This window comes from Globicephala melas, chromosome 11, assembly GCF_963455315.2.
Source record: "Globicephala melas chromosome 11, mGloMel1.2, whole genome shotgun sequence".
NCBI lineage: Eukaryota > Metazoa > Chordata > Mammalia > Artiodactyla > Delphinidae > Globicephala > Globicephala melas.
In genome coordinates this window covers 48591468-48617891 of record NC_083324.2, presented here as the reverse complement: position 1 = coordinate 48617891, position 26424 = coordinate 48591468, and the positions used below count along the sequence as shown (strand labels likewise).

The 26424-nt window shown below is 40.9% G+C and overlaps 2 protein-coding genes across 2 annotated transcripts in view; one reads left to right on the top strand and one right to left on the bottom strand.

Moving 5' to 3' along the window:
• MLH1 (mutL homolog 1) overlaps nt 1–9885 on the bottom strand; it is a 56026-nt gene extending 46141 nt beyond the window's left edge. The window contains exons 1-4 of the mRNA XM_030830114.3: nt 9604–9885; nt 7699–7789; nt 5447–5545; nt 1323–1396 (exon numbers count right to left, since the gene is read on the bottom strand). Of these exons, the coding sequence (XP_030685974.1) occupies nt 1323–1396; nt 5447–5545; nt 7699–7789; nt 9604–9719 (380 nt within the window). The 5' untranslated portion in view covers nt 9720–9885. The remainder of the gene's footprint in view (nt 1–1322; nt 1397–5446; nt 5546–7698; nt 7790–9603) is intronic.
• A 185-nt stretch (nt 9886–10070) lies between these two features.
• Nucleotides 10071–17952, top strand: EPM2AIP1 (EPM2A interacting protein 1). Its single transcript, XM_060307776.1, has one exon. It carries the CDS (start codon nt 10204–10206, stop codon nt 12028–12030), a length of 1827 nt encoding a protein of 608 aa, XP_060163759.1. The 5' UTR covers nt 10071–10203; the 3' UTR covers nt 12031–17952.
• Nucleotides 17953–26424: the final 8472 nt, after the last annotated feature.

Sequence of the window (26424 nt, the reverse complement as noted above, 5' to 3'; positions counted from 1 at the left end):
ATTTTTTCCAATGATTCTGCAATCATTTATTTGAGGGGCTACCATGTTATCAGGCCTGTAAACGCCCTGTAATAAAGGCAGGCCTTTGGAGGTTCTTGATTTAGTGAGGGGACAGACTTTTCCCTTAAGTGTAGAACAAGGTGCTAAGTGATCCAGAGTAGGAAAACATTTAGCCTGGGGTGGGAGTGGGGGAAGTGTCACAGAAGAGATGACAATTCACCTGGACTCTGAAGCAGTATAATCTCAGGTGGAGAGAACAGGGAAGACCATCCAGGAGGGGGAAAACATAAACAAAAGCAAAGAAGCTTTAGAATATGCAGCAGCTGAGGATGTGTGGAGGGGAGAGGCTGGAAAGATGGACTGAGTGCATTGGGAGGATGCTAGTTGCTATGACAATGACTCGATTTCATCCTCCCACAGAAGGAGGGCTACTAGAGGTCCCAAGCAGGGGCATAACACCCCAGAGGCAAAGAAATGGAACCTGTGTCCCAGACTATTTCAGAAGATATTCACTCACAAGTGGCTCCCCAGTTTGTCAGAAGGGATTCTAATCATATCAGCCCAGCTAGGTCCTAGGGCTGTTACAATTTGCATCGAGTAAACCCGCTCTAACACCAGTGCTGCAGACTCTGAAATGTTCCATCTTCCATTACTGCACACACTCAACTGTTAAAGAGGGCTGAGAAACAGGCAGAACTGCCCTTTGTTGAAGCTATTTTCTATATAAACTAACAATCTGTATGATAAAAAAAAAAATCTGTTTTTTGGCGTGAATTAGACACTCAATACCCATCTTTCACTAGGGAATGGCCAGTGCTTATGAAAACAAAGGTGTGATTTTGATTCCCTGAATCCCCTTTCTGTTCTGTTCCAAGGTCATTCAACAGCCTCTGAAAACTGTGCCAACATAAAAGTGGCCACCTGTGGGAAGGTGCAGCAGGGGGCTCAGAGCAGCTAAGGAACCAGGATCCTTCAGCACCCCAGCCATGGCCCCATAATCAGGCCAAAGGGACATCCTGCCAAAGGGCAAAGGGGCAGAATGACATCACAGCTCCCACGGACTCAGAATTCCTCTGTGTAACAGACACCTTGCTAGGCACTTGTAATCTGTTACCTCGTAGCTTTCACGAGTCCATAAAGTAAGATTATTACCTATGATGATCCCTGTGGATTATCAACTAATCCAAAGGCAGGAAAGAAAAGTTACCCAAGATCTAGGCCAAAAAAGATAACACTGGTGTTCAGATAGGATTACTTTGAGATGCAGACAAAAAGCACATTTCAGGATGAATTTATACACATAGCAGAGGACAGCACTATACCTGTATGCACACTTCCCGTCAGCTGTTTTGGTTGTAATGCTGACGTGAGCCACATGGCTTATGCTGGCCAAAGCCTAAGGAAAAAAAGGAAATGAAATGAAAGAAAAACCCACTGCTGGGTCACCCCATCTCATCATTAATGGAGAAGTTATCTCAATTGCCTCTTCTGTTTTGTATTAACAAATGGCAACAATGAGCACTCTGCTCACTCGCTTTGATGATGCTTTTTTTTTTAAAAAAAAAAGAAAGCTATTGAGTTGAATCTGTAGCATAATTACTAGAACAAGGGAAAAATATATATATAAAAGTCCAAAAGGAAACACACCCAAGCATTTTTTTTTTTTTTTTTTGGCCACACCGCACAGCTAGTAGGATTTTAATTCCCCAACCAGGGATTGAACCTGGGCCCTCGGCAGTGAGAGCACTGAGTCCTAACCACCGGACTACCAGGGAATTCCCCACCCCCAAGCATTAACGTTAACCTTAATAGCAACTGTGTTCAGGTGTAGCATTATAGGTGTATTTAATAGTCTCAATGATTTGTCTTCTAACAAGTTTAAAGCCTGCCTTCAGAAATGGATAATGGAAACACTGCAAATAGATAGTGCTGTATACTATTATTCAAAACTGTTTTCTATAAGCAATTTTATGTTTAGAAATATAAATTTAGGGACTTCCCTGGTAGCGTGGTGGTTAAGAATCCGCCTGCCAGTGCAGGGGACATGGTTTCGAGCCCTGGTCAGGCAGGATTCCACGTGCCGCCAAGCAACTAAACCCGTGCGCCACAACTACTGAGCCCGTGAGCCACAACTACTGAAGCCCGCATGCCTGGACCCCGTGCTCTGCAACAAGAGAAGCCCCCGCAACAGGAAGCCGAAGCACCGCAACGAAGAGCAGCCTCCGCTTGCTGCAACTAGAGAAAGCCTGCGCTCAGCAACGAGGACCCAACATAGCCAAAAATAAATAAAGTTAAAAAAAAAACGAAATATAAATTTAAAATTATGCAGGGACTTCCCTGGTGGTCCAGTGGTTAAGACTCCGTGCTCCCAATGCAAGGGGCCCGGGTTCGACCCCTGGTCAGGGAACTAGATTCCACATGCTGCAACTGAGATCTCACACCGGGCAACGCAACTAATACCCAGCCCAGCCAAATAAATAAATAAATATTTTTTTAATTATGAAATTAAGACTAAACAAATTAAAAGAAAACAAAAGACCATTTTTTCCCCCTTAAAATCAGGATTGGTTTGCTAGCCCTTTGGAATCTGTATCTCCTTTCCCAAGGACACCATAGCATAAAAAAATGCAACCCAGGCACTGTGATGGGGTCTGTGTGACAGCATCTCAGGAGACAGTGAATACAGCTGTGGCAGACTCAGTTCATTAACAAGGACCATGGCTCAGGCTCAGAGATTACCAGGTCCTAGCTGGATTTCCCTGGTGTATGTAATTGAGCTAATGTTCATCATTAAAAATGTAAATGATTTTGCAACCTGTGGTAAGGAAGGACATTAAATACATCAAAAACTACAATGCTACCCAACACCAGGAAAAGAAAGGGCCACTGGCAGATGCTCCTGCTTCTTCAGGGGCCTTTGTACCGGCACCGGAGCAAGAGGACAGGAACACAGACTCTGGAGTCAAACTGCCAGGGCTCAATTCCCCATTCTGCCACTTCCTAGCTGTGTGCCCTGGTCATGTTTCTTAAAGTCTGTCAGTTTCCTCGTATATACGTAAAACATGGTAATAATAATAATAGAACCTACTCTATGGAGTTGTTAAGAGTGAAAGGGTTAATACACACAAAGGGCTGAGAACCATGGATGGCACACAGCAAACCTTCAATAAATCTTCCCTATTTAATTACAACCCTAAAGATACCCTACAGCTGGGCTAAGGCTCCAGGAGGCCATGCGCTTAGGAACTGACTCAGGAAGTTGCAGAGCCAGAATGAAACTGCTTTGCTAGGGTTGACCTGAGGCCTACTTAAAGTCAAGGGGGCCTCAGGGTACACAGTCTGATGTTGCCCCTACCTGGAACAACCTGGGGCTCACTGTGAGCCAGAGGGTGCTTGAGACTACCCGGATTTGATCTAAATTGCAGTGACTGGGTCACAGCTGCCTTTTAATTTAAAAAAATCAAATAGGGAATTCCCTGGTGGTCCAGTGGTTAGGACTCAGACGCTTTCACTGCCGGGACCCAGGTTTGATCCCGGTTGGGGAACTAAGATCCCGCAAGGCGCTCAGAGAGGCCAAAAAATAAAAGAGAATAAAATAAACAGATAAGTCAAATAAAAGTAAACTACATTCACATGATAAAAAATCCAAAAACTACAGAAAGGCCTAAAACGAAAAGTAATTTGCCCCATTCCCCTCCCCGACACTGGCTCTCATTTCCCCCAAATAACTACTCCAAACAGTTTCTCTGGTACCTCAGAATGTGCGGAAAGGAATACAGCCCTGCCAACACCTGGATTTTAGCACAGTGAGACCCAGTGACACCTATTTCCCCTAACCTCCAGAACTGTAAGATTACAAATTTGTGTTGCTTTAAACCACGAAGGTTGTGGTCATTTTGGGGGGCAGCAATAAGAAACTAATACAAACTACTTGAAAAGGATACATATTTTTACTCACGAATGCTATTTCTATAAATTTATCCTAAGGAAATAACTGAACAAAACACATTGTATGTACATGAATATTCACCAGAGCATTAAACACGAAAAAAATGGCAAAGAGCATAAATGTTCAACAGGAAATTATATAAATAGACTGCAGTATGTACAAGTAATAGAACAGGGACTTCCCTGGTGGCGCAGTGGTTAAGAATCCGCCTGCCAATGCAGGGGACACGGGTTCGATCCCTGGTCCAGGAAGATTCCACATGCCGTGGAGCAACTAAGCCCGTGTACCACAACTACTGAGCCTGTGCTCTAGAGCCTGTAAGCCACAACTACTGAGCCCACGTGCCACAACTACTGAAGCCCATGCGTCTACAGCCCATGCTCCACAACAAGAGAAGCCACTGCAATGAGAAGCCTGCGCACTGCAACGAAGAGCAGCCCCCACTCGCCGCAACAAAGACCCAATGCAGCCAAAAATAAATAAGTTTATAAAAAAAAAGAACAGTATGTAGCCATTACAATTTATGTTGCCCTACATATATTGAATAATATCTTTATATCCAGAGTATTGTCATAAAAATATGATACTATTTTTATCCATTTTCTATTTAATATATCCCTATGATACATCATATAATTTCATTCACAGCTATTTCAGAATATAACTTAAAAGGACTCAAAAAAAAAACCGATGAAACTATTTTTATACCAAGAAAATTAACAGTAATTTCTCCTTAATACCATCAAATAACCAATCTGTGTTCAAATATCTGTCTCAAAAAGATTTTAGTTTGTGCAAATCAGGATCCAAGTAAGATCAATACATTGGAGCTGGTTCACATGCCTCTTAAATCCCTTCTAATCTATGCTTCTTCCTCCTTTCTTTACCTTTTTTCCCCCATACAGTTTACTTTACAGGAAACAAGTCTTTTATCATGTGATTTCCAGTCTCAGTACCATTTACCATGCTCCCTTGCTCCTTGTATTTTTCTGTATATGGGTACTTGGATCTAAGTATTGGTAAGATTCACATTTGATTTTGGACAAGAAACCTTGGTAGATAGTGCTATCTTCTTCCATCAAGAGAACTGGGGGGTCTCTGTAGATACAGTTTATGGTGTATTAAGTATTTATGGATAGGGAGGGTGGGAGGGAGGGAGATGCAAGAGGGACAAGATATGGGGATAAATGTATATGTATAGCTGATTCACTCTGTTATAAAGCAGAAATTAACACACCATTGTAAGGCAGTTATACTCCAATAAAGATGTTAAAAAATAATTAAATAAAATAAAATAATTAATTATTTATTTTTAAAAAGTATTTATGAACAATTCTCAGTTTTGGAAAATTGAATCTAAGTTTGTTTAGATTCGCATATATTTTAACAAGTAAAAAGTATCATGTCTTATTGACCTGCTGAGAAACATATGCTGACAAATGGCAGAAATATCATCACAGGAGGATGTTTTACACATTTCTTCCAACCTCAGCTTACCTCACCCCGAAAGCCATAGGTAGAAATATGAGCTAAATCCTCAAAGGACTGCAGTTTACTTGTGGTGAACCTCTCACACACAATCTCCAGATCTTCTTTCTAGAAGGTGCAAAAAAAATCAGTGAATAATTATGTTACTCATTTTTCCAAATCTTTTTTAATTTCCCTCTTCTTGATTGAATCCAGGAAGACATTCCTCTTGGGAGAAGAGTTCTAAATCAGCAGGAGTCTCCTCTCTGGACGTCCAGAACTCCACTCGGTCCTGCTGCTCCTTCTTCCTCTCTCGCCTCATTCCTCGGCCTCATTTGCTGCTTCTGTCTCATCTCCCCTGAGAGTGGATAATTCACAGTTCCATCCCTGGACCTCTGCTCTGTCTACGCTCACTGTCTTGATGATATCACCCAGGCTCACAGATTTTACAAAAATCATTACTGTATTAGAAAACTTCTTTATTAAAAATCTATAGGTACATTTAATTGTAGTAAAATATACATGACAAGATTTACCATTTTAACCCTCTTTAAGTGTACAGTTCTGTGGCATGAAATACATTCACATTGTTGTGCAACCATCACCAACATCCATGTCCAGAACTCTTTCATCTCCACAAACAAACTGTACCCATTAAACAAAACCTCTCAGGACTTCCCTGGTGGTCCAGTGGTTAGGGTTTCATGCTTCCATTGCAGGGGGCAAGGGTTCAATCCCTGGTCGGGGAACTAAGATGATTCCGCAGGCCATGTGGCGCAGGCCCCCAACCCCCTGGAAACCACCATTCTACTTTCTGATTCTATGCATTTAGCTACCCTAGGTACCTCATACAAGTGGAATCATATAGTATTTGTCCTTTTGTGACTGGCTAATTTCACTTAGCATACTGTCTTCAAGGTTCATCCACGTAGTAGCACTTGTCAAAATCTCACTCCTTTGTAAGGCTGAATAACATTTCATTGTATGTATCACATTTTGTTTATCCATTCATCTGTTGATACTTGGGTTGCCTCCACCTTTTGGTTATCATGAATATGTTGCTATGAACATGAGTGTGCAAATCTCTTCAAGGCCCTGCTTTCAACTCTTTTGGGTATATACCCAGAAGTGGAATTGCTGGGTCATATGGCAATTGTTTAATTGTTTTAAGGAACCACCATACCATTTTCCACAATGGCTGTACTATTTTATATTCCCACCAGCAACATACAAGAGTTCCAATTTCTCAACATCCTTGTCAATATTTTTAATTTTTATTGTAGTTGAAATATTTGGTTTTTATTAATTACTTAATTAATTATAACAGCCATCCTAGTGAATGTCAAGTGGTATCTCACTGCAATTTTTATTTGTAGTTCCCTAGTTACCAGTCATGTTGAGCTTCTCTTTATGTGAGTCTCATGGCTTTTAATACCATCAAAATGGAATACACCAAATTTTTATCTCCAGACTCATACATGTATCCAACTAACAGGCATCTTAAGTTGAACATACCCCAAAATGAATTTCTGATCTTCCCCCAAACCTGCTTGTTCCACAGCCTTCTCAAGAGTAAATGGCAACTCTTTTTTTTCTATTTGCACAGGCCAAAACCTTGAAGTCATTCTTGACTCCTCTTTTTCTTACTCCCTGGACAAGCAAATTCTGAGAGCTTTGGTCTTCATCATCAACCCAGAATCTCACTGCTTCTTACATCTCTGTCACAACCAAACCGGTCCTGTCCGGTCCTTCTATCCTGTCCTGCTACAGTCTATTTTCTGCATTGCAGACAAAAGAGTTCTTATAAAATTTGCCAAAGCATGTCACCTCTTTGCTCAAAACCCTCTAAAGAATATCCCACCTCATCCAGAGTAAAAGCCAAATATTTTACAACATCCTACAAGGTCCTACATGCTCAGCCTGGTTATCCTTCAGACCTCATTTCCTTTTAGGCTTCCACTCCCTCCACCACCCATTCTAGACATACCAACCCCCTTGCTAGTCCTTAAGCGTGTCATGCAAGCTTCCATTTCGTGGTTTTTGTGTGTATTGTTCTCTTTGCTCAGGACACTCAACCTTTAAAGTTTCATGACTCGCTCCTTGACCTCCTTATTCTCCTGAACAGTACCCAGCATGGAGTAGGTACTCAATAAATATTTATTTTTCAAACAATCCCATCCATAAAAGCCTAAAGTTTCCAGAACAGGAAGAAGTCCCACCACTTCCTGCAGATGTAGCACACAAAGCACACAAACATCCTGCCGCTCTGAGGTTTTCCTTACCCTGATGCCGGTGCCATTGTCTTGGATCTGAATCAACTTCAGGCCTCCCTCTTTAATAACCACTTGAATACTTGTGGATTTTGCATCTAAACTGGCAAATCAAACAAAAAAATAATAATTTATTAGTCTGCAACTACTCTAATGCACATATTTTAATACGAGTCAGGGGATAAGAACAAATTCCAGACAAATATAAGACTCAGTGTGTTTTCCTTTGTCTCACAGGCTCTGTGACTACATTGTTATCAGTTTACATGCTGTGTGAGAGAGAGGGAAGGAAGAGAGGGACGGAGTGAGGAACCATCATTTCCAATAGGACATTCAGCAACTTTTCTGTTCCTCTAGGAAAAAAAGAAAGGGAAGTTAGAAGTGGGACCTTTTAGTACATGCCTCTTTCTTACCTACTTTTCAACTAATTCTACCATCTGTTACTCAAACTTTATTCAGCCTCACGCTCCTAAATGACCCTTATAAAATGTCATTAAAAAAATTCTAAATGTTTTTCTCTACTATTTTCTTTATGCAAATATATTTATGTTGGGGGAAAGAAAAAATGGCAGTGCAGAAAGCTCTTTAAGAAGTCAATACATCTTTTTATTCCTTCAAAGAGTAACCTACAAGCATAGAGCACCTACAGAGCTACAGAAAATAAATCCAGACTGAGGCTGCATGAGAAAGAAAAGTTTCCTCCTCCTCACACAGAAAATTCTTTATTCAAAAATAAGATATTAAGTTACTTAAATATTAAAGATCTTTCTCAGGAGCCCCTAAATTGAAGTTGTACTTAGCCGTCTTGACTTACGTATTAAAAAGAGCATAACTGGACTCCATACAAAATCTCTGCTTAGAGAATTCTAATCCACTGATCTAACATGTGTAGTGTTGCCGTAGTCTTCTGGCACAGTACAGTAACAGGCCTAAATCGTTCTGTCAGTTAATTCTAACACTGCAGAAACAAAAGCCAGCCTTTGTGAATTTAAAGTCAAAAGGAGAAACCATCCCCAGTTTCCCCGCTCCTTCTTTTGTCTACCTTCTAATTCTCTTCCTTTCTCTCAGTGGTCCTTTAAGACCCACTGTTCTTTCAGTCCCATTACCCACGATGGTTGTTTGTGTTTTCACAACAATCCCTTTACAAACCTACCAATCTTCGCTGGGACATTTTTTTCCTTTTAACGTATAGATTTTATTAACATCAATGCATTTTAACACAAAGGATCTGACATAACGTTTAGGTACACTATGAGCCTCTGTCCTTTTTAAAGTTTACAGTTTACACCCAACTTTCTTTCCACGTTTTTAATCTCCTCCTTCCACAAGGTTTGTGTGACAGTTCTAAACTTCAGAATCCATAAAATCAGATATCTTCAAAGTGACCCCGCAAAAAGTAAAGGGCAGGAAAATCCTAAGTGGGGTCAATCACTTGGCAATAGGGAAATCACAAGTTAAACCCCAAGTCCATCGAACTCTCCTAAAATCTCAGCAATTTATTTAGAATAAAACTCAAAATGAATCGTACTTCTGAATGTAGATGGATGACTTCCGGAATAAGCAAGAAACTGATAACACATAGTAACCTCTGAAGGATGAAGGAAGTTTTTTTCCTTTTAAATTATAAAATTTTTATACATTTAAAAATTTGCACCTTCCGCATATATAATTTTTAAAGGACTTCTCTTAATGACAACATGAAAATATTGTGTAACCCTCTCCTTGCCCCGCAACAACCCTGAAGTCTCGCGAGGACGCTCGAGGACCCGTGAGGAGCGAAGGCAAGACCCCCGGCCTCCGCCGCCGCGGCCCTGCGCCGCACACGCCTTGGCTCCGGGCAGGGAGGCGTGTCCGCCCTATCCTGAGCATCGGCCCGTTAAGTCGTAGCCTCTAAGGAAGGCTTGACTCCCTTCGTACCAGTTCTCTATCATCTCCTTGATGGCATTAGCCGGACGCTGGATAACTTCCCCTGCCGCGATGCGGTTCACCACTGTCTCGTCCAGCCGCCGGATAACCCCCGCTACCAGCGACATTTTGGCGCCAGAGGAGCCCGAGTCACGGAGAGAAGCTAACTGCAAGTGCCTTCAGCCAATCCCCTTAGAGCTTCGTGCCCACATCTTTCCATCAACTCCGCTGACGCCGTCCTGCCCCACCCTCTAGCGGCAGCGCCGCTTCCGGGGCCGTGAGCTATTGATTGGGCAGCGTGAATGCCAGTCAAATACGTGAGTTCCGGTTCTCTTAGTCCCGCCCTAAAGCGCCTTCAGTCCACTTTGCAGCTAGAAGGATGTGCGCCTGCGCACTAAAAACCGCTGTCCACTCTTCCTATTGGCTCATGTCTGGGGCAGAGGAATACGAAATCTCCAGCCAATAGGAACAGAGGTGTCGGAGCCGCAGGTTGGTGTCCCCAGCTGGGGTGATCTGGCGCAGAGTGGAGGAGGCGCTTGCGGCTTGCTCCTGCTCCTCCCCTCTCCTTGCGGCCTCCCGGAGGTCTGCCCAGCTCCTGTGGCCTCCCGTGAAATGTGGATGACGCCCAAGAGGAGCAAAATGGAAATCGACGAGTCTCGGGGGTTCCGGGCCGAGTGGACACAGCGGTACCTAGTGGTGGAGGCTCCGGAGGGCGAGGGCGCCCTGTGCCTGGTGTGTCGCCGCCTGGTCGTAGCCACCGGCGAACCCGACGTCAGGCACCACTACGAGGCCGAGCACGACTATTACGAGCGGTATGTGGCGGAGGGCGAGCGCGCGGCCCTGGTGGAGCGTCTGCGTCAGGGCGACTTGCCCGAGGCCGCCCCGCTCACTCCGGAGGAGAGAGCTGCTCGTGCAGGTCTCGGGCTCGCCCGCCTCTTGGCCTTGAAGGGTTGCGGCTGGGGCGAGGGGGACTTTGTGCACCGGTGCATGGAGGTGATGCTGAGAGATGTGCTGCCCGATCACGTAAGCGTTCTGGATGGCATTGATCTATCTCCGGAGATCACGCGGCAGAGGGTCCTGGACATTAACCAAAATCTACGCAGTCAGCTTTTTAACCGAGCCAAGGACTTTAAAGCCTATTCCCTTGCCTTGGATGACCAGGCTTTTGTGGCCTATGAGAACTACCTCCTGGTCTTTGTCCGCGGCGTAGGCCACGATTTGGAGGTGCAAGAAGAGCTTCTGACCATAATCAACCTGACTCATCACTTCAGTGTTGGTGCCCTCATGGCGGCAATCCTTGAGGCCCTACAGACGGCAGGGCTTAGCCTGCAGCGGATGGTTGGACTGACCACGACCCACACTCTGAGGATGATTGGTGAGAACTCAGGACTGGTGTCATACATGAGAGAAAAGGCTGTAAGCCCCAACTGTTGGAATGTGATCCATTATTCAGGATTTCTTCACTTGGAACTGTTGAGCTCCTACGATGTAGATGTTAATCAAATCGTAAATGCCATATCTGAATGGATAGTTTTAATTAAGACCAGAGGCGTTAGGCGGCCGGAATTTCAGGCTTTACTAACTGAATCTGAATCAGAGCACGGTGAAAGGGTTAATGGACGCTGTCTGAACAATTGGCTTAGAAAAGGGAAGACTTTAAAACTAATATTTTCCTTAAGAAAAGAGATAAAAACATTCTTGGTTTCGATAGGGGCAACAACGGTCCATTTCACAGACCACGAATGGCTTTGTGACTTTGGCTTCTTGGTGGATATTATGGACCACCTTCGAGAACTCAGCGAACTATTGAGAGTGAGTAAAGTCTTTGCTGCTGCTGCCTTTGACCATATTTGTGCGTTTGAAGTGAAGCTGAATTTACTTCAGAGACATATTGAGGAAAAAAATCTAACACACTTTGCCGCCTTGAGCCAAGTTGTTGATGAGCTTAAAGGGCATCTTCAAGAAGACGAAAAAATACTCGATCCTGATAGGTATCGAGTGGTGATCTGTCGCCTACAAAAAGAGTTTGAGAGACATTTCAAGGACCTCAAGTTCATTAAAAAGGACTTAGAACTTTTTGCAAATCCATTTAGCTTTAAACCTGAATATGCACCTATTTCAGTAAGGGTGGAGCTAACAAAACTTCAGGCAAATACTAACCTTTGGAACGAATACAGAACCAAAGACTTAGGGCAGTTCTATGCCGGATTGTCTGCTGAATCTTACCCGATTATCAAAGGGGTTGCCTGTAAGGTGGCATCCTTGTTTGATAGTAGCAAAATCTGTGAAAAGGCTTTTTCATATTTGACTCGGAACCAACACACTTTAAGCCAGCCATTGACAGACGAACACCTCCATGCCCTGTTTCGGATTGCCACCACTGAAATAGAGCCGCATTGGGATGATCTTGTGAGACGAAGAAATGAATCAAATCCATAAACTTTTGTAGTACAACATTGAAACACTCAACAAGAGTCCAATTCTAAAAGCAAACATCTGTTTGATTTTCAAGTTTACTAATTTGGATTGTGGGAAAGCACCACATTATTCATCCAAATTGATCACAATTCAAATTCTTCAGACATATTTTTTTTTCCATATCAAGAGGCAGCATGGGACTGAAACATGCAGACACCTTTTTTTAAAACTTAATTTGATGGCAAAGTCATTATCTTTTGCTTTTATGATACAACTGTTTTTAAAGACATTTAGTACTAATAATGTGAGTTGAATTAGAAGTCTGTTTTTAAGGTGTTTCAAAGAAACTTTAGCTCTTATTTTAACAAAGTGTTAAAATTCTGATGCATATAGTCTGAAATTATCAACTGCTTAAATATATGTTTGAGCCAATTTGCAGAAACTCACATAGCAAGTGCAGAAGTTTCTGAAAAGGAGGAACGTACATACAGTGGAGGTATTTTGTCAAACTGTCAGAATGTTTGAGACTATTTTTTTAGACATATTTCTGAGTCTGAAGTAAATATTGACATATTTCCTCCCTCTCACCTCCCTCCCACCCGCCCTAGCGATAATGATATTACTAATACAGAAAATAAGCACGTAAAATTTTAGTCAGAGGAGCAAGAATTTTTTTTTAATTGCTAGTTTAGGAGGCTTCCTGCAGTCTGGAGATCAGACTAACCAATTTTTGGAAGTTTCCCCTGAATTTTTCACAATTGGGTGCTGTTTTATGAGCTTGCCTACTAAAGGACTACGGTAAGTATAGACTCTTAGGGGTTGCCCGCTAGTAATTCTTTTTTCTACTCTAGACAGTTTGGCCCTGTCAAAAAAGGATGAGGAAAAAAAGATGTTTGCATCCCAGGATCAGGAGGTGTGAGATATTTTAGCTAATTTGTCCTATCTGCATGAGTGTTGCAGCTTTATAAAGAAATCCTGCTTAGAGGAAACCCTTTATTTTAAAGTGATATAATATCAAATGTTGTTTGTTGCTGGAAATGGATTTATTATAAATTTGACACTATCCCACACATTGTGTATTTAAGACAGTGCACAAGTGGAAATATTTAACTCTCAAGAAGCAGCTTTATTTACAGATTGTAGCACTTCTGTATTTCTAAGTGAGACATCTGCTTTGTGCTAAAACAGTAATTTTCAAACTTATGTTAACCATGAAAAGGAAATCTTACAGTAAAGCCAAATATGTGAAATGATTTAAGAAGAGGACCCAACTTAGAGATCCTCTCAAGTACAATTTGAAAACTTGTGTTCAAGTCCTGTCTTAACTATTGTAATGCATTTTTCTGTGGCCACTAATTCAGCAAATTCAAGGAACCAGAATACAAACAAGAATTTAGAAGGAACTGAAGGCTGAGCTATCAAAATAGATGCCATAAACAGCCCAAGAACCAAAATTCTGCCAGTGGTTCTCAACCAGAGACGGTATGCCCTCTTTCCAGAGGATGTTGGGAGACATAAAGGGGACTGTTTTAATTGTCACACTTATTGAGGAAGTTCTGCTGGCATGTCAGCATGAATGACACCCCATCCCCCACAGTGCATAGGACAGCACAGCACAATAAAGACTTATTCCTCCCAAAGTGCCAGTAGACCCCCTGTGTAGATTCTCTTATATTTCGAGGGACAGGGCAAATTACCGGTAGAAGCAGAATTAGAAGGGCAAGTTGGGAAGACTGATAATACTTGATAAGGGACACTAATTCCAGCATTCCAGGTTTGGCTGGTAAGATGCAATCAAGGCCTTGCTAGGTTCTGGTAGCTCACAATAGCATTTATAACTCAGTAATTGGTATTGAACCAGATTAAAGGGCTCTGTTCTATTATACATAATTGGTTTAGGGCAGAAAAGAACGTGTAATGTATTACTAAGATACTTAGCAAGAAGGGTCAAGTTAAGATTTGGGTTAACAGGAAGTAAACTTAAATATCTGGAAAAACAACATAGTGAAAAACCAAACAACAACAACAAAAATCTACCGGTAGTTTCCCAATAGTTTGGCGTATTCTCTTTCATGCAGGTGCTTTATTGAAAGGATAATTGGAACACCTGAAAGCTGCTTCTGCTTTCTAACCCCAGTTCCTTAAATATTGAACTCTTGTACATTTTGTGAAGTTCCACTATATATTTTGCTTAAGGTAATAATAAGATTAGTTATATAGTCAGTGAATGTGGGGGAGGCATAAGCTAAGAATTTTAAATGCACCCTGAACAATAGAGAATTGCCATAAACTAGTCTTTGTAAAACAGAAAAAAAAAGTGTGTATTTTACTGTTTTCTGTACTAAGTAATTCTGTAACTGCATGGCAGTCTTTAAAAATTTCTTTTTATAAAATAGTTGTTAACTAGTCCTGTTGTATCAGTAAATATAGTTAAAATAAGTACTATTTTTAAAAAACTCTGTGTCCCCATATCTCCCATTCCTACTAGTTTTCTTAAAAGATTTGTCTGTGTTTCCACTGTCCCGTATCGCTGCTCAGACTGCTCTACCAAGCTTACTAAGTCCTTGTCAATATTCCTACCCTCTTTACCCCACTGGCCACCCTTCATTAAATACTTGTTTAGTTTGGCTTCAGGGAGATACCATCTCCAAGTATGCTTTCTCAGTCTTCTTTGCAGGTACCTCTTTCCCTTAAACATCTGTGTCCTTGGGATTTTTAAATTTGGTTTTAAGCTGTCTTATTCTATATCATCTCCGTAGCTGATCTCTTTTTTCTTTCATGGCTTCACTTACCAACTTTATGCAAATGACTCCCAAATTCATATCTCCTTTCTAGACCTTTCCTGATTCCTATATCTAATTGCTAACTTAAGTCCACTTTGCTGTCTCATAGGCACCACAACATGTCCTTGACCTTGCCCCCCAAACCTGCTCCTCCTTTCCTGGTCCCTCTCTCAGTAAATGGCACCACCACTGCCAACCATTCAGTTGCCCTGACCCAAGGCCCAAACCCAGTTAGCCATGACTTTTCCCTCTTCATCACATCCACTCACACACACCTTTCTGTTAAGCCTGTTGCCTAAACTTTCCTTGATTCTACAGTGCTACTATCCTGATCAAGGCCATCAACCTACCTATATTATAGCACGGGCCTTCTCAGGCTCCATTTCTCTGGTTGTGATCCCTTTCACAGTGCAGCCAGATTTTTCCAAAAGACGTATCTGGTCATATCACTCCTCTGCTTTCACCACTGCTCTTAGGATACGGCTGTTCAAGTTTCAGTTTATATGCCACTTCCTCTAGGAAGCCTTCATCAATACCCTCTAGACTAGGTGCCCCTACTGTGCACTCCCTAAATACCCTGTTCTTCACCAGCCATATACTTAGCACACTTTGTTGTTCCTTCTTATTGATCAGTGCTAGACTGTAAGCTTCACAAGGGCTGGGACCATATATATGCCTGCACACTGCTGTATCTAGTGCTTAGCACAATGCCTGACATTTCAATAAATGTTTGGATGAATAAATACTTGTATAGTGCTTTATGATCTTTGCAGCCCTTTCATAGTCTCCTTTGACCTTCACAGTGGTCCTGCTGTACCTGCTTGCTGGGTAATTGTTATCTACATATTACAAATCAAGAAATGAAACTAAGTTCTTTGTGACTAGGGAATTGTATTCCTAGAATTTAGTTTAGTGCTTGGCACATGGCTCAAATATTTACTATGTGAATGTTGTTGAGGAAACAAACTTAGATTGCAGTTTGCCCTAGTAAACGTAAGTAGTAAAGCTGAGTATACTCACATAAATCCACCATGTAATATTGTCTTTACCTCCTTGATGTAGAAGTCTTAATTTTTTTTTTTTTAATTTCTAAAGGGAGGCTTGCAAAGGAACCTGGATGAGAAAGACTGGACAACTATTTAGTGGACTAAAACAATATCTCAGTAATTAAAAAGTTGCATTCAGTATTGGAAAAAGATAATGCTGCTTAAGAGTTAATATCCATTTTCCTTCTGTAAGCATCAACCCTAGGAGAAAATGGCATCTTATTTACTTGCTCTTTTCCTTTACAGATAATTTCTGGCTCTTCTGGGATTTTAAAGTAAGTAAATTTAACAAAATGTTAGAAGAATGACTCAGTCAGCCCTTCTGGTCACTAGATATTCAGTTCACTTGCTTTCCTACCTGCAGAATGTCCTCATCACCTCCCCAAGGAAGGTAATCCGAAAGTGACATCTGGTCAATATGTACTTCTTAGATTTGCTACATTTCTTTGCTTTCTTGTTCGCATGCCTCTCTGAACTTACTTTCTGGGTAACTTGGGCTTTCAGGCTTTGTGGGAGAGCCATACCCTTAGTCTCTTTTTCCCTGAGCCATTTTTTTCCAGTTTAAGGGATTAACCAGTGTTACACTCTTAGTTGGACTTTTAATCTGAGGCCCATTAACTAATTCAGAGGTTTTAACAGTAGGTGTGATAGTCATCCAGTGATTTGATCCTTGCTGCGAAAGTGGGTTTTAGTCAACCTTTGGCGTATAGGATTTCTCGCTTTTATCTCTTTGTAATTGAGAAGTAGCTTCTTCCTACCCAGTAAGTACTTGAGTTTGTGAACTCTCTTTATTCCCTTGCTTTTTTGCTTGCAAACTGATTAATTCTTTTCTGAGTTCATCTCTTTCCTGTCTATTTTGTCAAATGGGGCCAACAGCAACCATAACATATTTTGTTTTCTTGTCTTTTTTTTTTTTTTCTTGAGTAAAGTATAGATTCTCTGCCTTCCAGGTTCTCTCCAGACAGTTTCATCACTCCATTAATATGCATCGCCCCTGCATAAGTTATTTCTTCCATCTTCCACTAGCAATTTCCTGAATGCCTGCCAACTAAGCCAATGTTCAGTATGCTAGGTTTTTCAAAAACAGAACCAGTTTCTGTATCAGAATGGCCTAGGTTGCTGTGCGGTAACAACCCCAAAATCCCAGCTTTTCTCTTGTAGTTTGGCTAGGGGCTTTGCTCTAAGTCAGGAATTGAAGAACTATGGCCATGGGCAAAATCTGTCCTGCTGCCTGTTACTGTAAATAAAGTTTTATTGGAAAATAGCCTTGCCCGTTTGTTTATGTATTGTCTGGCTGCTTTTTGCTCTACGGTGGCAGAGTCGCGTAGTTGTGGAAGAAAGTGTCTGGCCCACAAAGGCTAAAATATTTACTGTGTGACCCTTTACAGAAAATGTTCACTGATCCCTGCTCTAAGTGGTCCTCATTCTAGGACTCAGGCTGACCAAGCAGATATCATGTATGGTGTGGCTGCTCATTTTGGGAAATGAAAAAGTCTGACAAATCACTCATAGGCCGGCCCTTAAAGCACTTTCACTGGCCAAAGGAAATCACATGGCCACACCAGAGTTCAAGGAGGAGTGTAATCCTTCCTCGAGCCTTGGAAGAGAACCCGAAATACTTGGAAGACAAAACTACAGACTACACATATAGTTATATCTCCCTATTTATAAAATTTCTTTGAAAATATTTTTTCTTTTTAATTGAGGTGAAATTACATTCAGTAAAATGCAAATATTTCATGTACACCTCAGTGGATTTTTATATACATCCTTGAACCCATCACCCAAATCAAGATATTGAACATTTCTCGTACCCCGGTCAGTGCCCTGTGCCCCCCCACACACACACAAATAACTGCTATTCTGACCTTTATCACCATGGATTACTTTTGTCTGTTTTAAAGCTTCATGTAAATGTAATAATTATATGTACTCTTGTTCAACATTGTGTCTGTGAGTCATCCATGTTGCGTGTAGCAGCAATTCGTTTTTTACTTCTGTGTAGTATACCATTGTATGACTTATACCACAATTTATGAATCCATTCTACTGTTGATGGAAATTTTAATTGTTTCCAGTTTGTGGTTATTATGAATAAAGTTGCTATGAACATTTTTGTGTCTGTCTTTCAGTGAACGTGAGCACCCATTTTTCTTGGTATTCTCCTTGGTATATACCCTGCTTCCATACTTCCCTCATAATTATTTGCACAGCAACTAAACTGACGCTTAATTTTTAAATATAAATCAGCATGCCAGTCCTCTGTTCAGAATCCTCCAGTGGCTTACTATCACAATTAGAATAAGATCCAAGGTCTATCGTGGTCTGCAAGATCTGTACCCACACACACCCTTTTTCTTCCTACCCCATCTTATATCATAACCGTTATCCCTTCCCTTCCCCCAACTTGCTCTGCTGTGTACTAGACACTGCTGGTAAGTTGGGGATTGAAGATAAATGGCTTGACCCTGTCCTTAAAGTTGTTGTAGTCTACATAGATAATTTTAACAAGCCATGACACTGATTTACGTTAAGTCAATTACTAGTTCTGTAGGGAATGAGAGGCAAATATGCCCTATGATTAAAATAATTAGTATAACATAATTTACAATAATATTTAACTCCTGGAAGGGATTTAGAGAAGTAAGATTAAAATGTAAAACCCTGTTGATAAATTCAAGAAATGTGTAAGTTCTTGCATTTTAGTTCCACTGATTATGAATTAGAGTTCACCAACTTGGTTACATTATTACAATTTACTATTACATGTTCACTTCCATGAGGGGTAGGTGGGGGCTGAGAGGGGTGAACAGGGGTGAGAAGGCATTGGAATAAATAAGTGCTGATATTAAGCACAGTCCAAAATAGCAGTCATAACAAAGGCCTCCTTAAATTATTGGTACATTATTGGTTATTATAAAATAACTGAAAGAATTCGACTTAAGCACTTACCACATTTTTTATAACTTTACTGATGTATCAATACAATGAAGTAACAATAAACTGCACATATTTAAAGTATAAAATTTGATTTGTTTTGACATAAATGCATGAAACTCACCACAATCAAAATATTTCCTCACCTGCAAAAGTTTGCTATTTGGTTTTGACTAATGGGAAGGAAATTTTACTCCAATTTAAGGGGGAGGATGTCTCTCAGAACCACCACTGTCAACTTCCCTCCATTTGCCAGCCAGCCTCGTACACCTCCGTGGCTCTCCATCACTACCCCACTCCAGGGCCATTGACCAACTAACCCAGTCTCATATGCCAGTTCCACATTTCCGGGCATGAACTTGTGGCAGTTCAGTCTTTGATGTCTTCCCTGAGGCCAGAGTGATGGTTGTGAAGGGAACGGTCCCATAACGTATTTGATAGGGATTTCTGATTGTGAGAACCAACAAGCACTAGCTTAAAGGGAAAGAAGGGAATGCTTAGAGAAATACGGAAGTATTTTACAGAAGCCATGTGGGGGAATTGAATTCAGTGGTCATTCAGCAATTATTTAATGAAGGCCCGCTAGAGCCAGGCACTGGTCTGGACACTGGAGATTCAGATTTTGAAGCCAAATAAATTTCCTACCCTCATGGATCTTGTGTGTTCCCTCTGCACGTCTGCTTCATTCTTCTCTCTGAACACCAGCCTCCACTGCTCATATATATATTTTTAATGGGAGAACACTGTTATGACTGGAAAGATATTTTTCTTAAAAGGGGTCCATAACATACACTCCAGTCCTGCGGTTGGGGTGGGTTGAAGAGGAAGACTCTACAAAAGAGTTTGGGCTGGGCAGACACACCAAAAGTTGTCTATCACATCTCTGGTGGTTAAGCAACCATTGATATTCAAAACCATTCCGATGGATTTATTGTCTCCTGTTATCAGAGTTCTCATTGATCCTTCTGAGTCAGAATTTATAGAACTGAATGTTAAAGAATCCATAGAAAGCTCATTTATCCCAACTCCTTTACAGGTAAAGAAATTGGGTCCCAGATTGGGGGCTAAGGTTATTCTGAATTACGCAGCAGAACCGGTTCCCCCTCAAGGGATACACATAACAATATCTTTGAGCTGTTTAGCAGATACTGAAACGCCCACCAGGTGGAAGAAGTTAAGGACGGTATGCCACCCACAAGCATGTAGACCCCAGGCTAGTTGGAACCAGAAGGTTGATGATGCTGACTCCCACTTACCTCACCACCAACCAATCAGAAGAATGTCCACAAGCTGATCATCCCCTCTTTGAACGATTACTATAAAACTTCTCACTACCCCTCTAGGTTGGGACACAGTTGTGAGGACATTAGCTCTCTGTGGCCCCCTTTGCCTGGCAAAGCAATAAAGCTATTCTTTTCTACTTCACCCAAAACTCTGTCTCTGAGATTTAATTCAGTGTCGGGGGCCAGAGGCTGAATTCAGCTTCATTCTGAAACAGTTTAAATACTGTACATATTACCAGTTTCCGGAGGGCTTTGGTGGGGAGCAGGGCACAGCCTTTAAAAGAATGACAGAGCCGTTGAGGATACAACAAAACTGGTTAAAACCAACTAGGTCCAAGATGGTCAAAAATTCAACTTCCAGTAGACCTTGAGCCTCATTATGCGCTCATTGTAGCATATTAGCATATGCTAAAGAACACACCCACAGGCACCATGACAGTTCTGAGCCTCCCATAAAAGGCTCAAAAGTGGATGGTGGCCCAATTCCTGGAAATCCCTGCCCCTTCCCCAAGCTAGTTGGAATAATTCTCCCACTCATTAGCCTATGAAATTACCCAGCCCCTAAAAACAAACTATCCCATATTCTGGGGCCGCTCTCGCCTTCTGAGACGACCTACACTCTATGGAGTATCTCAATAAACCTGCTTTCACTTTACTACGCAAAGCCCCACTTGGTGGCCCGTCCCAGGAACTCACCTGAGACCTGGGTCATGACCATCCTCTCGCACCCCATTTTCCTGCAACCTCTTTACAAAGGATGTTTTTAAAAAATAGACACTTTATTATATACACAGGTGATAAAATCCCAGACTCACCGTTAGGCACATAAATATAGACCCTGCTAAATATTTAATATTATCAAGCTTGTACAACTTGAGCATGGTTTTGAGGCCAGCAACCTCAATGTCTATCTAAATGGGGGTCTGATCTTGCTAAGATGTACTATCACTTTTTTTTTTATTGGAGTATAATTGCTTGACAATGTTGGGTTAGTTTCTGCTGTAAAACAAAGTGAATCAGCTATATGTATACATACATCCCCTCCCTCTTGAGCCTCCCTCCCACCCCCCCCGATCCTACCCTTCTAGGTCATCACAAAGCACCGAGCTGAGTTCCCTGTGCTATACAGCAACTTCCCACTAACTATTTTACACTGGTAGTGTATTTATGTCAGTGCTACTCTCTCAGTTTGTCACACCCTCCCTTTCCCCATCCCCCATGTCCACAAGTCAGTTCTCTATGTCTGCGTCTCTTTTCATGCCCTGCAAATAGGTTCATCAGTACCATTTGTTTTTCTCTTTCTGACTTCACTCTGTATGACAGACTCTAGGTTCATCCACATCACTACAAACGACCCTACTTCGTCCCTTGTACGGCTGAGTAATATTCCACTGTATATATGTACCACATCTTCTTTATCTATTCATCTGTCGGTGGACATTTAGGTTGCTTCCAAGTCCTGGCTATGGTAAATAGTGCTGCAATGAACATTGGGGTACATGTATCTTTTTGAATTATGTTCTTCTCAGGATACATGCCCAGTAGTGGGATTGCTGGGTCATATGGTAGTTCTATTTTCAGTCTTTTAAGGAACCTCCATACTGTTCTCCATAGTGGCTGTATCAATTTACATTCCCACCAACAGTGCAAGAGGGTCACCTTTTTTCCACACCCTCTCCAGCATTTATTGTTTGTAGATTTTTCTTATTATTTATTTTTATTTATTTATTTTTTTTGGCTGCGTTGGGTCTTTGCTGCTGCGCGTGGGCTTTCTCTAGTTGTGGCAAGTGGGGGCTGCTCTTCATTGCGGTGCGCGGGCTTCTCATTGCAGTGGCTTCTCTTGTTGCAGAGCATGGACTCTAAGCATGCAGTCTTCAGTAGTTGTGGCTCACAGGCTCAGTAGTTGTGGATCGTGGGCTCTAGAGTGCAAGCTCAGTAGTTGTGGCACACGGGATTAATTGCTCTGCGGCGTGTGGGATCTTCCCGGGCCAGGGCTCGAACCCGTGTCCCCTATTGGCAGGTGGATTCTTAACCACTGAGCCACCAGGGAAGTCCCATTTGTAGATTTTTTGATGATGGCCATTCTGACTGGTATGAGGTGATACCTCATTGTGGTTTTGATTTGCATTTCTCTAATAATTAGTGATGTTGAGCATCTTTTCATGTGTTTACTGGCCATCTGTATGCCTTCTTTGGAGAAATGTCTATTTAGATCTTCTGCTCATTTTTTGATTGGGTTGTTTGTTTTTTTAGATATTGAGCTGCACGAGCTGCTTGTATATTTTGGAGATTAATCCTTTGTCAGCTGCTTCATTTGCAAGTATTTTCTCCCATTCGGAGGATTGTCTTTTCATCTTGTTTATGGCTTCCTTTGCAATGCGACAGCTTTTAAATTTAATTAGGTCCCTTTTCTTTTAATAAATTGATTTATTTTATTTATTTATTTTTGGTTGCGTTGGGTCTTCATTGCTGTGTGCAGGCTTTCTCTAGTTGCAGCAAGCAGGGGCTACTCTTCGTTGTGGTGTGCAGGCTTCTCATTGCACTGGCTTCTCTTGTTGCAGAGCATGGGCTATAGGCGCACAGGCTTCAGTAGTTGTGGCACATGGGCTCAGTAGTTGTGGCTCACAGGCTCTAGAGCGCAGGCTCAGTAGTTGTGGCACACGGGCTTAGTCACTCTACGGCATGTGGGATCTTCCCGGACAAGGGCTCGAACCCGTGTCCCCTGCATTAGCAGGCGGACTCTTAACCACTGCACCACCAGGGAAGCCCCCCACTTATTATTAATAAATCTACTTCTTACCTATCACTTTGCCTCTCGCTGATTTCCTTCTGCAGCAAGACACAAAGAACCTGAGCTTCATTAAGTCCTGAGACCAGGTGTGTGGTTTCAGTTGGAAGATTGTGGGTTCGACTCCCATCTGAGGTGTGGTTTCAACAGGGCTTACACAGAAAGCCTTTAGGAATCTAGAATTCTTTGAGATATTGCTACATGAGGTATATAATAAAAATATAAAATTTTCATATTTTGATGTGTATTCTGAAACAGTTTCAATACTGTATATATTACCTGTTTCTGGAGGGTTTGAAAAAAGTTATCTGAAAAGAATGAGACTGCAGCCACTTTAGGGAGTTCTCTGACAGTTTTTGCATTTCCTCTTATGTCTCTTGTATATTGAATTAATTCCAATTTTTGGAATTTTCCATTAAATGAAGGTTTCCAAATTTATCAAGTTGTTCATAGCATTTTTATTTTATCTCCTTGGTATCCCTGGTTATACTCTCTCTCTCTCATTCCCAATGTTTGAGCTTTCTTTTTCTTAATTAGCCTCATTGCAGAATTTTTTTTTTTGCCCTTTTCAAAGAATTTGTTTCCGTGTTAATGTATCAGTACCATTATTTTCTAATTCATTGATTTCTGCTTTTATTTTCTTTAATTCATTCTTCCTATTTTCTTATTCATTTTTTCTGTTAATGTATTTTTCCCTCATCCTTGAGATGAATATTTTTACACTTTGTTTACTAACTAACCTATCCTCATTGTACCTCAAACCTACTATCAATATAAAATAAAATTTTAAGACCTATATTATGCCTTTCATTGCCCTGAATTATTTGACTGGTATGGATACTTTGACATGCCACAATACCTCTTTTAGCCCTGAAGTTTTTATTTCATCCTTAAAAAAACAAGAACATTTTCTTCTATAATTACAATGCTACTGTCACACCTAATAATAATTCTTCGACAAAAACTAATGCCTAGTCCATATTCACATGTTCCCATTTGTTTGTAAAAATTAATTTTTTTTTAAACATCTTTATTGGAGTATAATTGCTTTACAATGGTGTGTTAGTTTCTGCTGTATAACAAAGTGAATCAGCTATACGTATACATATAGCTCCATATCTCCTCTCTCTTGCATCTCCCTCCCACCCTCCCTATCCCACCCCTCTAGGTGGTCACAAAGCACCGAGCTGATCTCCCTGTGCTATGCGGCTGCTTCCCACTAGCTAGCTATTTTACATTTGGTAGTGTATATATGTCCATGCCACTCTCTCACTTTGTCCCAGCTTATCCTTCCCCCTCCCCATATCCTCAAGTCCATTCTCTACATCTGCATGATTATTCCTGTCCTGCCCCTAGGTTCTTCAGAACCTTTTTTTTTTTTTTTTTGAGATTCCATGTATATGTGTTAGCATACAATATTTATTTTTCTCTTCCTGACTTACTTCACTCTGTATGACAGTCTATAGCTCCATCCACCTCACTACAAATAACTCAATTTCGTTTCTTTCTATGGCTGAGTAATATTCCATTGTATATATGTGCCACATCTTCTTTACCTATTCATCTGTTGATGGACATTTAGGTTGCTTCCATATCCTGGCTATTGTAAATAGAGCTGCAATGAACATTGTGGTACATGACTCTTTTTTGAATTATGGTTTTCTCAGGGTATATGCCCAGTAGTGGGATTGCTGCGTCATATGGTAGTTCTCTTTTTAGTTTTTTAAGGAACCTACATACTGTTCTCCATAGTGGCTATATCAGTTTACGTTCCCACCAACAGTGCAAGAGGGTTCCCTTTTCTCCACAACCTCTCCAGCATTTATTGTGTGTAGATTTTTTGACTATGGCCATTCTGACTGGTGTGAGGTGATACCTCATTGTAGTTTTGATTTGCATTTCTCTAATGATTAGTGATGTTGAGCATTCTTTCATGTGTTTGTTAGCAATCTGTATATCTTCTTTGGAGAACTGTCTATTTAGGTCTTCTGTGCATTTTTGGATTGGTTTGTTTGTTTTTTTGATATTGAGCTGCATGAGCTACTTGTAAATTTTGGAGATTAATCCTTTGTCAGTTGCTTCATTTGTAAATATTTTCTCCCATTCTGAGGGTTGTCTTTTCGTCTTGTTTATGGTTTCCTTTGCTGTGCAAAAGCTTTTAAGTTTCATGAGGTCCCATTTGTTAATTCTTGTTTTTACTTCCATTTCTCTAGGAGGTGGGTCAAAAAGGATCTTGCTGTGATTTATGTCATAGTGTTCTGCCTATGTTTTCTCATAAGGGTTTTATAGTTTCTGGCCTTACATTTACGTCTTTAATCCATTTTGAGTTTATTTTTGTGTATGGTGTTAGGGAGTGTTCTAATTTCACTCTTTTAACATGTAGCTGTCCAGTTTTCCCAGCACCACTTATTGAAGAGGCTGCCTTTTCTCCATTGTATGTTCTTGCCTCCTTTATCAAAAATAAGGTGACCATATGTGTGGGGTTTATCTCTGGGCTTTCTATCTTGTTCCATTGATCTATATGTCTTTTTTTGTGCCAGTACCATACTGTCTTGATTACTGTAGCTTTGTAGTATAGTCTGAAGTCCAGGAGCCTGATTCCTCCAGCTCCATTTTTCTTTCTCAAGATTGCTTTGGTTATTCGGGGTCTTTTGTGTTTCCATACAAGTTGTGCAATTTTTTGTTCTAGTTCTGTGAAAAATGCCATTGGTAGTTTGATAGGGATTGCATTGAATCTGTAGATAGCTTTGGGTAGTAGAGTCATTTTCACAATGTTCATTCTTCCAATCCAAGAACATGGCATATCTCTCCATCTGTTTGTATCATCTTTAATTTCTTTCATCAGTGTCTTATAGTTTTCTGCATACAGGTCTTTTGTCTCCTTAGGTAGGTTTATTCCTAGGTATTTTATTCTTTTTGTTGCAATGGTAAATGGGAGTGTTTCCTTAATTTCCCTTTCAGATTTTGCATCATTAGTGTATCGGAATGCAAGAGATTTCTGTGCATTAATTTTGTATCCTGCTCCTTTACCAAATTCATTGATTAGCTCTAGTAGTTTTCTGGTAGCATCTTTAGGATTCTCTATGTATAGTATCATGTCATCTGCAAACAGTGACAGCTATACTTCTTCCTTTCCAGTTTGGATTCCTTTTATTTCTTTTTCTTTTCTGATTGCTGTGGCTAAAACTTCCAAAACTATGTTTAATAATAGTGGTGAGAGTGGGCAACCTTATCTTCTTCCTAATCTTAGTGGAAATGGTTTCAGTTTTTCACCTTTGAGAATGATGTTGGCTGTGGGTTTGTCATATGTAGTCTTTATCATGTTGAGTTAAATTCCCTCTATGCCTACTTTCTGGAGAGTTTTTATCATAAATGGGTGTTGAATTTTGTCGAAAGCTTTTTCTGGATCTATTGAGATGATCATATGGTTTTTCTCCTTCACTTTGTTAGTATGGTGTATCACATATTAATTTGTGTATATTGAAGAATCCTTGCATTCCTGGGATAAACCCCACTTGATCATGGTGTATGATCCTTTAACTGTGCTGTTGGATTCTGTTTGCTAGTATTTTGTTGAG

Coding starts and splice junctions, on each gene's coding strand:
- EPM2AIP1 (XM_060307776.1), top strand. CDS start 10,204: ATGTGGATGACGCCCAAGAGGAGCAAAATGGAAATCGACGAGTCTCGG.